This window comes from Protopterus annectens, chromosome 11.part0 (genome assembly GCF_019279795.1).
Source record: "Protopterus annectens isolate FY-2018-M chromosome 11.part0, PAN1.0, whole genome shotgun sequence".
In the NCBI taxonomy this organism is placed as follows: Eukaryota; Metazoa; Chordata; order Ceratodontiformes; family Protopteridae; genus Protopterus; species Protopterus annectens.
Genome location: NC_056745.1, coordinates 776,789,210 through 776,802,109, shown reverse-complemented (window position 1 = coordinate 776,802,109; position 12,900 = coordinate 776,789,210). Strand labels below are relative to the sequence as shown.

The window sequence follows — 12,900 nt, the reverse complement described above, 5'->3', positions numbered from 1 at the left end:
CATATATGTCCTTATTACTGGTTATTTGTCATCTCATTAAGTTGGCCTCTGTGCAGATGTGTTGTACTAACATAATAACAGCTATTTGTAAATTCCTGGTGATCATTGTGGCATTCAATTCAAATCCGTGCACTGTAGGTGCTCTGCCTTACACAAAATTGCTATCCGCGTTCACTTAAAATGTTTCATAGCCAGCAACACTTTTGGGAGCCATGAAACCTATCTTAGGCGCAGGATGCCTCATTAATATGCATTGTGCGCTGATGAGTGCCATACACCATTGTGCCAACATGTAAACTTCATGTAGGCTCTGTGCAAAGCCTACACAAAGTTAACTGAATTCCCATGTTTAATTTTTTTTGTATGCTGGCTAGACTTTTCTTCATAAATAATGAAGGATTTGCAACAGACATCCTGACTACTATGTCCAATCGGTGTGCATGTTTTTGAATGTTAATTGCATTTTATTGAATAATACACCAGACACTTTTTGAAGTCATCTGAAAGTGATTCTTAATGAGCTTGTCTAATTTTTCCATGTTAGCATTTAAGCCTTAAAAATCTGCTGCAGAAACTTCAGCCTTATTCGTGGGAATCAGTTACAAAATGGTATAAAATGGGTAACAATCTTTCACATCAGCAGGAAAGAAGAGGTAGAAGGAGGAGGCAGCTTGCCCTCCATTTGCACAGCAGGATTTACAAGCTTCATCATAGACAAACTGAAGATCCCTATACAAAACAGGCTCAAAATTGCCTCTACAATGTCAGCACACACACACACACACACACACACACACACACACACACACACACACACACACACACACACACACACATATATTTTTCTGCTAGTGCACAGTACCTCAGACTGCATGCACCTGTCACAGTATTAATGTATATACTGCATTTAAATGCTAATTTGAGTACAAATCCTTAATGCATCCAGTATTTAAAAAACATATAAACAATAAATAAATAAAATTTCATTTTGAACATACCAATGGAGTCGCAGTGCATGCAGGAAAGCTGAAAGTCCCTCCATAACCAGTAGGATAGCTATTGTAAGAACAGCAAAGACGGCAAAGATAATAAAGATTATAATCAGCCCACCGTAGCCTCCACTGCTGAGACCAATGTGCATAACCATTGTCCAGAGTACCTCTGATAATTCTGCATTTGAGGAAAAAAAAAAGAGATGCATTCTGTTATTTGAAGGCATTTGTTTATACAAATACTCCACAGTGACTTTGCATTAAATGTAACTACTTTTATATATCTGGCAGTATTTTATGAATCCTGATTTGCAGAACCTGCTTGAACAGACTGATTTGTAAAGTGGTAAAATTATGATGCTTGTTTCTGCTACCAGTATGTATTCTCACATTTCTTAAAATGAAAATCAAACTATGACCCACACAACACAACAAATGATAAATGAATGCCAAAAAAATGCACAAGAAAACATCATCAAGCAGAAGATGATGACCATGAGAGAATAGTTTGTGTGAGGCATACCTCTCAACCGTCCAGATTTTTGGTTTATATTTTTGGTCTGTTCCTCATAAAATTTGTGATTCTCTGACAAAACAGTGGGATGATCTGAGTACTGAAATCATTAAATAATGACATACATTTCAGTTTCAGACTTAAATCCTTTAGAAAACGTATGTTAAAACAAACCCTGTTATTCTAACAACTTTCTAAGTTTATAAGAGCTATATTTAAAATATGTCCCTATTTTTGGGCCTTTGCCCCCCCGTTTTGTCGGACTTTGTCCAGATTTCTTGCACTAAAAGGTTGAGAGGTATGGTATGGTATGGTGTGAGGCAAGTCATACTGCTGAATCATAATTACATTTTAGTGTGGAAGGCTTTGAGTGATAATAGGACTGAGCATGATAATTGGCCCTGATGTGCTATAATTATTCAAGATAGTATGAAAATAACAACCGTAATACAGGTATAAATAAAACAGATTCTTGCAGCAGTATAAAAAAATAATCTTCTGTTCACTAATGCCAAACATTTTCCCATATACTTTTCAGTAGGCAGAGGTCCCTCTTCGACCTGTTGCCCTGACTAAAATTCAGATGACCTGAGATTGAATAGCAGCTCAGGTGCTGGAGGAGGTGCTGGACTGTTGGCAAATTATTTAAGTTCTTCGCCTCACAGATGCAAGGTACAGAGTTTGATCTTGACCTCTCACTAGTGTATGGGTGGAGTCTAGATGTTCTCACCGTGTCTATGTGGGGTTTCCCTCAACTCGACAAAACATGCTGGGTGTTTTAACCTCAAGAATGGAACGTACCAGACTCAAACCCAACCTCCCCTCATTTGAATTTGAGAGAGGTATGTCAAAAGACTTCACCCAAAATTGAACTGAGTCATGGCACATAGCACATACTCTCTAGGTGTGCCTATCAGTGGGGAAGCTATGTAAACCAGCTGCTTTAAGCATAATCTATGGTGCACAGTATTTTCTGGAGAAGAGTTTGCACCATGTCAGGGCCATCAACTCTGTGGTATAAAAACTGGATCTAGATGATTTGGTCATGTTTACTAATGATAAAGAAAAATGGGCATGGATATTTTCCAGTGCTAGGTATACTGAAGACCAGGCCTTCCCTGATCTACACCAGGGACCCATGCTAAAGATGGGATGAGTCTAAGTGCCGGTACTGGCCAGAATGTGTAGTGTGTACCTGCTATAAAAGCCCAGCAGCCTTAGATCAATAAGTTACTGGGTGACTGGTGTTCAGTTGCCCAGCCTGGGTTACCTGGGATAGCTCTAGTGACTGAAACCTGGAGATAAAAGCAACCAACCAACAAAAAATAAACTAAGGGTTGCTGCACTGAGCATAGGTTCATTGACAGGACACAGCTTGGAAGTGGACAATATGATGGTGAGTAAGAAGTTGTACATCCTGTGTATCCAGGAAGCAAGGCAGAAGAAAGCTGCAAAGTCACTTGGTATGAAATCAAGAGTCCACTAAACAAGGGGAGGACAGAATAGAAATGGTGTGGTAATTGTGGTGAGAGAGTGTCTTCTGAAGACATTGAAGTATATCATTAAAATTTCATGACAGACTCATGGTATCATACTGCAATGTAAAGATATTACAGTATTCATAATTTCAGTCTATATCCCACAGCAGGGTTAGGATGGTGAAGAAAAGAGTTCATTCAGACAGCAGTTGCAGGTACTACTAGATAAAGCATAAGTTAGTGTTGATAATGGGTGACCTAAATGTTTATATTACAATAGCTAGGACAGAATTTGAGGACTGCCTGGGACCCCATTGGTGGGGCAACAGAATAAAGAAGGAGAGGAGATTTTAGACTTCAGTCTGCAAAATGGGTTGATGATGGTCAACATATGGTTCAGCAAGAGAGATAGTCACAAGATCACATACAAGAGTGGTCAACATGCAACTGAGATAGACTTTGTTCTAGTAAGAATATGGCACTGGGGTAGAATCAGAGATTGCGACATCATCCCAAATGAAACTGTTGGCCCCCAGCATAAATCCCTGGTGCTCACAATCAGATGCAAGTAGTGGTCAAAGAAGGCTCTAAGGTCCACAGAAACAAGGCTGAAGACCTGGAAGATGACTGGAGCAAAGGCATAGGAGTTCATGGAATTACTCATGGTTCTAGCACCTCCAGAACAGGAAATGGTTGGAGGTGAAGAAGAAAGCAGAATGTCAACATGTTTGAAGACTATAGAACAGATATGTGGCTGAGCCAGGTATGGAAATAAGGTACATCAGTAAAGCTAATGGTGGAATGCAGGATTCTGGGAAATTATCAAAAGAAAGGAGTGCAGGTAGAAGTGGAGATAGAAAAGATGATAATAAAACTTCTGATTCAAGGAGAACAATAAAATGAACTCTTAAATAAACTGGCAGCCAAATACCCAATGAAAATGGCAATTCATTAACAAAAACATACCACGAAATTTAGAGCTTTTGCCTTTTATAATATACAATACTTCATCCGAACAACCACCCAAATTACTGACTTCATTAAATGCAGCTTCCTTGTCACATGATACCATGAGGTCATGGCCAAATAAAACTATATTATTTAAACATTTATAAAAGTGTTATAAAAATTTATATTACCCATGTATATATGTACACACATTATGGACTCACAACAATAATAATACAAAAAGCTTGTATCATAATTTAGCTGCTCTCAATTTTAGTGTGCTATGAAGAGGGATTTAGGTTCATAGGTTGTCCATTCAAACCCATGGTGGGGGGTATGCTTGTAATCGCAGTTGTCATAGCAATTCTCCATATTAAATAAGTTCCTCTCAACATCCCCCCTTGGGTTTTTATTATTTTTCTCAATAACACAAAATTTTAAAGCAAGTAAAATGATTACATGTGCCAGCATGCTTATTAAAAGTATCATTCATGTTGCCCTTGCTAAGATCATAAAAATGCTTGCAGATACGTTTCCTAAAACTACATTCAGATTTACCACTAAAATAGGCTTGACATAGTTGGCACATCACTAGTTACTCTATTCCATTTGTTCCACAATTATCACAATGAAATATTTTGATATTAAAATTGTTAATAACTAATTTAATGTTGTTGTTGTTTGTCTTTCTGCTAATGATTGGCAGTAGACTTTCACAAACGCCAAGGTGCCAGCTCGACATTCAACCTTCAACGAAGGCACGCCCATTTATGCATGTCTTTCAAATGCTCACATTACCGCGGGGAGAACATGCAGACTCCACACAGAAGACACTCCCCGCACTCCAGCCAAGAATCGAACGGGAGAACCTCTTGCTGTGAGGCAACAATGCTACCACTGCACCACCGCGGATGTTAATAACTAATTTAATTGTTAGTTTGTGTCTTTCGGCTTTTCCCGGTTAGGGGTCGCCACAGCAGAACTCCAGTCCGCTAATGATTGGTAGCTGATTTTTACGTGCCGAGTCACCAGCCCTGACGCACAACCTTCAACAAAGGTATGCCCATTCATGCATGTCTCCGCGCAGAAGACGCTCTAGCTGAGAATTGTACCAGACAGCGTCATACTGTGAGGTGAAAACGCTACCTAATTTCCAAAATATATTTACATTGTACATAATATCAACATTTACATGTGCCACTTACATTTTAGAGTCCACCATTACCTAAATTATCATTTTGCAATAAAACTTTAGTATTTTTGTTTTTCTTAAAAATAAATTTAGGTTGCTCACCAGGATGTTCCACTACTTCATCCTGGAATGAAAACAGTCTTGTTTTCACATATACTTGATATAGTCACACTGCTATCCTTATCATAGGATACTATCATAGCATTATCTATGTTCTTATTGGAGTTTGTGTCAAACTGTACATTTTGTGGCCCTATCCTTAATAAGGTGAAATATATGCCCATTTGACATTTTAACTATCTCTGCCCTAAGTTCTGATAATAATACCTTAGGGTACCCCCAATATCAAATATGTCAATTAATTTATCCAATTCTTGTATAAACATGGTATTATCCAATACCATCCTGGCCAGATGAACCATTTGGCCTTTGACAATACTTCTTTTTTATGAAAGCAGGGTTACACAACTGATGTGATGTAAATAGTTATTGTAATGTGCTACCTTCCTATTAACATTAGTTTTAAACAATATATTGTTCTTATCACATATAACAACTAAATCTAAGTAGTTAATTCCTGTCCATAATAAAATGTGTGTGAACTTGAGAAAATTAGTTATGGTGATAAATCTAAAAATTATATTAAAACCTTTTCTGTATTATTCCATATAATAAAAATATCATTCAAATAACATCCATAAAAGGATATACTTTCAAAAAACTTTGATTTAAATAAAAAATATTTTCCCAATAAACCATAATAATGCTAGCAAAAATGGGGAAGATAGCAAAGAACAATGCATCAGAGAAACTCTACCAACTTCCAGAAAGTGACTCTGTAGCTAACATGAAGAAACTCTATCTGGTAGCAAGGCCAAAACAGAAGGATAAAGAAGGCAGTCAGTCATCAGTCACCATTCATAAGGAATGCTAGCAGCAATCTGCTTACTAGTCCTGAGGACATAAAAGGTAGATGGAAACAGTACTTCCAAAAGTTTCTGAATGAACGAAAACCCACATGAGCTGTGCTCTCACAGAGGATCTGTAAACATCTGAACATAATAAAAACAAAAGATTTAGCAAATGCTTTACATAAATATAGAATTTTATGTTTGCACTTTAAGAAATCACATTCTTTATTATTAAACAAGTGCTCCCAGATACTAGAGTGGGTGATAATAACAACAGGTTAGAAGTTAAAGTCTAATGAAACACTTTAATATTTATTTTACTTTTATTTATTAGCATTTGTTTATCAGGAAGGTCTGACTGGGCAGAAAAAATCTTTTCAGTGGAGGCCCAGGGAGAAAAATCTCCACAGAGACTACAGCTATAACATTAACCATTATAGCAATAACCCACGCCTGGGTGTGGGTAATGCTAAATTTACCCACGGTTGGCGTGGTGGTCGAGGGGGCAAACCCCGCCAACAAACAAAAAACACAACATACCAATTTACCACACCCCAGAATGACATTAGTGGTTATTTCATTATTTCATGGTATAATATAGTACTTTGCAGTGTGCAATGAGTTGCATCTTGCCAGAGTTTGTGCTTATTTATTTGGACTATTTATTGATAAAAAACTTTTACTTAACCATAGCCAAAATAAATTTAGTGCTTCCCTAGTGATGTCACTTTAAGGATTTTCTACAGACTTTGATGGACGCTTTTCTGTGCTTGCGCAGTACGTGTCCGTTAAAGTCTACGGACACTTTTCACATCTTCCCTGAGTTAATGTCACTGAGGTTAAATATCATCTTTAGTTTTCAGTGCCATCAGTGCAGGGAAAACAAATATAATGAGGGCTAATTTCAATGAACAGAAGAAGGAAACCGTTCATCAAACTACGAATATACTAATTGACACTTTATAAACCTCATAGAGTAGTACAAAAAGGTAAGTCACTCAGAGTGACAATGCATTTCAAACAATTTCATTGACATTTGTTGATAGCTGCCGATAAATAGCTTGGACTTAATCACATAATTAGTGTGAAATTATATTGTAAATCATTATCAGGTAAGTTGATTGTTATGCTGTAGTTTTACTGTTTTTTTTTAAACTGCCATTTTGTTTTATGTTACATGATTTGTTTAGAGTTGCATGATTTTTAGAGTTATATAAGCTTTCTACCTTTTCTCCTTGTTAGTACTGAAGAGGTTTCAGTTGTATATGCAGACACAGAAACACTCAGCTTTTATTTAGCATTTTTTTATCTTCAGTTTACTTAATTCACCCCACTGTCTCATTGTTTGGATTTAGCGTGTTTTCAATTAATAAGAATCCTACAGTTGCAGTTTTGTCATATCACTACACCAACACTGCATGTTTCTCAGGGTTCACATTTAATATTTTTATGTTATTGCTCTCTGAAATGAGGCAGCACTCTGTTCTGTGTCTTTACCCAGATTTGTATGATAGTTTACCTCAGTATCAGACATCGGAATAGTACTGCTACGTACTCTGTGGATTACATTAGACTTACAAAAAGACATCTATCATGTAAGTAAAGTGCTATTTGTTGCTAGCAAGAAACAGTAACACAGAACATGGTGAATAGTTGGCAGTTAGCTGAAACGAAGTTCACCAAAACTGTTTCACTGAATCAGCTTATAGTAATTTCCCCCCATATAAATATAAATATAATCAACCTTGAAATGTTGGTGACAACATTGGACTAAGTTATATGTTAATTAGGGGACTCTTTTGCATGAGGAGAAGAATTAAGCTGTTCTTCCTGTTCAGACAGACTTTAGCCAAGCACAAACTGGTAAAACAGATTTGGTGCATCATGATTTAATGAACTGTCTTTTAGTCAGATGTAAGGAAATCCAAGAAAGTCTCTTTCTTACTGTTTCTAGCAATATTTTCTTGGGCATGCACTTATATACAATAACACTTCACTTGCAATATTTTGAAAACAATGTAAGAAATGTTTCTGCAAAGTAAAGTAAATTCCCCTGTGCTACATTAGGTTACAGAGTCACTGATTCCTTCATATTTTAGCCAGGACCATCACAGATCTTATGAAATTCCAATGGGTGTATGTACATGTCTTGAAAGTATAGTACTCAAACAGTATCCAGTGAGAGTGACGTGTTTCAGAGCTTGCAGCAAGTGAGTGTATGTATCATGAATACTCTCATAACAACAAATGATGAGATACTGCAAACTGTAGTTACACTGCCCATCTGATAAACAGAACTGGAGGCTCATATATGAAGCTTCCTTATGGAAAACGTCTTTGAAATGACTTATACTGTACCCACAGTGCCACAGTACAGTGTCTTTCAACAATCTTTTGAAACAACTAAAGACAATTATATAATTTTATTGTATTTAGTAAGCATGTCAGTTATATGTCATCACCATGAACTTCCACTTTGTGGATTTAGGATGTCAAACATTGAAAATTTATAATTATTTCACAACCAAATAGTCATTTGCTAGCTGTATGGTGGCTACATCCTGGATTCTGAGGAAGGAAGCTACTGCTCTCAGTCAGCCATCTACTCCCATGCAAAGAAAGGCTTGCATGCAAGAAGCCATGGACCAGGAGTAGTGTGGGCTTGACAATCATAAGCTGATATCAGTTGCTCTTCCAGGATATACATATAGGAGCATGAGCAAACCAGGGAAGGAGCATAGGATCTCCCTACAGTGATACTTGTACCATGTCAACCTGTGGGCAAGGGCATAAAGAATCCAATGAATCCTTATGGCTAGCTGGATAATGGCTCCTATAAACAGTTCAATCTCCATACTATACTTAGAATGCACAAGCTAAGTATGATTTGGGATAAACTGAAGGTTGAAGGCATGTGGGAAAAAAGCACTTAAAGAAAATTCTAGCTACTCCTCTGATAGCTGCACCCAACCAAACCCCATCTCTGGGTCTAACCCATATGTGACTCTTTCAATCCTTAGCATGATGAATGAGAAATATTGGTCTGCTTTCATGAATCTTTGACTGATTCTTCTAGGGAGCCACACAATAGATCATTTTTATACCAGATTGATATGCTTTACATTCATTTAAGAATAAATTGCAAATGTTGCCCTACTTTCTTGGAAAATGTACAGATAAGCAACTTAATTTCCAGGCATCCTTTGAAAAGCTAAAGTTATTAAAAATTCTGTTCAAATAAATGTGATGCACAGCTATCAACTTTTTGTCTTCAGAATTAGAGACAAAGCAAATAATTAGAGGACCCAAAATTAGGTACACTTTTTAAATACTGGTAATACAGTCTTTTCGGCTTTTCTCGGTTAGGGGTTGCCACAGAAGAACTCTGGTCTGCTTTTGATTGGCAATGGATTTTTACGGTGTCGAGTTGTCAGCCCAACTCCCAGCCTTCAAAGAAGGCACACCCATTCACATACACATCTACCTGCATGTCTTTAAACATCACACGACCACAGCGAGGACATGCAGACTCCGCACAGAAGGCGCTACAGCTGAGAATCGAACAGGAGAACCTCTTGCTGTGAGGTGACAACTTTTTAAATACTGGTAATATTAACTTTGAAATTTGAGAGAAAGGAGAATAAATGAATTAACATGCAGCTTCTGGAGTACATGAAGTCTGTAACTGTAATTATTATCAGCATTTACTGATTGTTATCAGTATTTATTGACTGTAAGCCATTGTCTTTTCTCAAAGATATTCCAATTATAGTAGGGGCAATGCAAACATTTGAACCAAAAATTAGGGAAACCCATAAGACAGTTTAGAAATATAATCTGATGACTCAATCTTATTTCTAACAGAAAGAGTTAAAACACTTGAAAGCAGCACACTGCTTTCCTTCATGATACACAGGAATAGATTTGGTACACAAGAGTAACATTAGTACTTGTGTTAAGGTTACAGTGATGGTCAGAGCTGTGACAGTTGGATAGGAATCTACTTAGGGCTAGAATTAGGACTGGAATTAGAATTACATGAAGGGAAGAGGAAAAAAATATTATTCAGGCTCAAGTTTGGCCTCTGGATTTTTTTCATCAAGTTTAGTGCATGGTATGACTGAGGACCTTATGCAGGGAACCCGTACCTGCAGCAGGTTTGAGAGCTCTGAGACCATGGTGCTGTGAAATATTCCACATGCAATCTATTTGGTTCCACAGTTACATTCTGTAATATGGACCATCTCAACACTTATGTCCTTTGACACTTCCCTATCTTTTATACCTGTATACTTTTATTCTGAGTTACAAAACAAATTATCTGATGTAAGAATAAAGGAAACAAATCAGTTTTTTTTATAATTATAACATATTACAATTGCCTTTACACCTAATTAATATCTGAAAGCAAGTTTTATAATCAGCACTCCTTTTTTCAAATAATTTTCTAAACATTCACAGAACATTTTATCATGGTCTGACAATGATATTCCCACAAATAATCAGGAGCTTAATTTCACAAGACTGTGGGTGAGGATGAAGTCTGCTTTCTAGAAATAAGAATATAATATGCTCACATCAGGCCATGTGTCTTACCTGCATGAGCCAGGCTGAGAGCCCAGAGTCTCAGGTACGAGGCGGTGTTTGATATGCAGCCCAGACAGTATTCAATGGTGTGTATACACTGGTGGACAAATATGTCACCAAAGTTGAACTAAAATGAAGAAAAATGTTGATTATTTGCCTGCTGTATTTCAGAAAAACACAACTATTGCACTGTAGAATCAATTACAATCAATTATAAACATTATCAATTATGCCAGTTAATAATATGATCAAACAAGCACATGATATATTAATCTGCATGTAGCCTTCTGTGAACATGTTTGTCAAAGTGGCCTCTGAATATCCTGTGTAACATCTTAAAATCAAGGAACATGGAAAGGAGAGTCTTTGAAGATAGGAATATGCAAGCATATCTAATATAGGCCTTTTGAGTATTTTATGCTGTCCTGAAAGTTAGCAACCAGTGACTGCTTTTGTAGTTGAGTCATCAATCTAGTTTGGAGTTAGCATCTTTTCTAAAGGAAACTGCAACTGTTCTGCCCAATGCTGAGTTGAGCAGTGATTTCAGCAGAGCTACAAAAAGAAAGTTGTATCGCTGATGAGAACAGGATGACTATATCAGATTAACAGTATAAATATCAAGAATATAGTAAGGCACAACTGCTAATGTTTGGTACTCAGCGAGGCCACATGAATTAACTAACCATTCTGCCAATTCCAGTCCTTCATCATGCCTAGTACTCTCATGCACCACATCATCATCAATTCCTAGGGCCCACCCAGCACTCACAGTGATAAGGAACTGAAGGCTAGCCACACTCGTCTGATGAAATGAAGCTTAACTTCCTGTAGCAGAAGCTTGGCTGACATTACAAAATGTGCACAGAGCAACTGATTAATGCCTTGTATGATGACAGCATTTCCCATTTACCACTTAACTTGCATGGTTCATAGGTTCATAGGTAAGTACTAGGCTATCTGTCCATGGGCATTTATAAGCCTAGCCACAGAGTGATGGCTTTCGCCTCCCCATTAGATTAGTAACCTGGGCCTCTGTCAACAGGGCTCCTGAAGTGATCCCAGGGTTGAACTTACAATTAGCCATCCACTCATCAAGATTTCTCTTGAAGAGGGTCAGAGAGTAGCTCTGTCGAATATGGATTGGGATTCTATTCCAGAGTGAGGGGAGTCACTGGGACAGGAATCTATCCCTCCAGCATGTCCTGTTTATTGCTGTACATAGGTTCAAGTTGCTAGAATGAGTGGTTCTGAGGGATCTTGTTTTTTTGAGGTGAAGCATGTCCATTAGTTCAGGGTTTGACATGGCCCTATAGGTCAGGCATAGGTCACCTCTGAGCAGATGGTAAGCGACTGAGAAGAGCTGGAGCTTTTTTAGTCATGCTTCATAGGGTAATTGTTTAAGGCCCTTAATCCTCTTAGTGAGGTACTTCTGTGGTCTTTCTAGTTGTTGCAGGTGTCTAGTAAGGTACATCCCAAATGGGGCATTGTACTCTATTATGGGCCTAATGAGTGAGGAGTAAAGGGGCACAATCACCTCCTTGGATCTGGATGAGAAACCCTTTGTGATCAGGTGTGCACATAGAAGGATTTCCTGACTGTTTTGGCTATGTGGTTATCAAAGGAGAGCATGCTATCTACTTGGGTACCCAGGTCCCTAATTACTTCTTCTGTACTTAGTGGATTCCCATCTATGTGGTAGTTTGTAGGTACTTTGTTTTTCCCAAATGGGGTTACTATGCATTTTTTGGCATTTAGCTTGAGGCTGTGACTTTGACACCAGGTGTTTGTCTCTGTGAGACCCTTTTCCAGGATGTCTGTGTCAGCTGGAGAGTCAATTATTGCACCCAATTTACAGTCATCTGTGAACTTGGTTAGCCACAGTCCCTCCGTCTTTGCCTATACTTCGGAGAAATATATACCGAACAGGAGGGGTCCCAGGACTGAGCCCTGTGGGGCTCTGCTTGTGACTAGTTTAGAGTCAGACATGGCGTCTGCCACTCTTACCATGTGGGTTCTGTCTGAGAGCCAACTGGCAACCCTTCTTGTGACATGGGGGTTGATATTTAAGCTGGTGAGTTTGTCTATGATTCCTGAGTGTGGGATGGTGTTGAACGCCTTAGCGAGGTCCAGATATGCTGTGTGGACCACCTTCCCTCCATCTATGGCCTTGGTGACTGTTTCAAAGAAGTCGACCAAGTTCAGGAGGCAAGATCTGCCTTTAACAAAGCTGAACTGGGTGGGGTCCAGTGTCTGGAGGTTCCCAATGTCCCAGTTAATG

At 38.1% G+C, this 12,900-nt stretch overlaps 1 protein-coding gene across 1 annotated transcript in view; it reads right to left on the bottom strand.

Annotated features, from left to right (window-relative positions):
* The window catches only part of ATP6V0A4 (ATPase H+ transporting V0 subunit a4), a 563,239-nt gene that overhangs the window by 43,492 nt on the left and 506,847 nt on the right, over nucleotides 1–12,900 (bottom strand). Inside the window, exons 19-20 of the mRNA XM_044088210.1 lie at nucleotides 10,632–10,749; nucleotides 999–1,170 (exon numbers count right to left, since the gene is read on the bottom strand). Coding sequence (XP_043944145.1) covers nucleotides 999–1,170; nucleotides 10,632–10,749 — 290 coding nt within the window. The remainder of the gene's footprint in view (nucleotides 1–998; nucleotides 1,171–10,631; nucleotides 10,750–12,900) is intronic.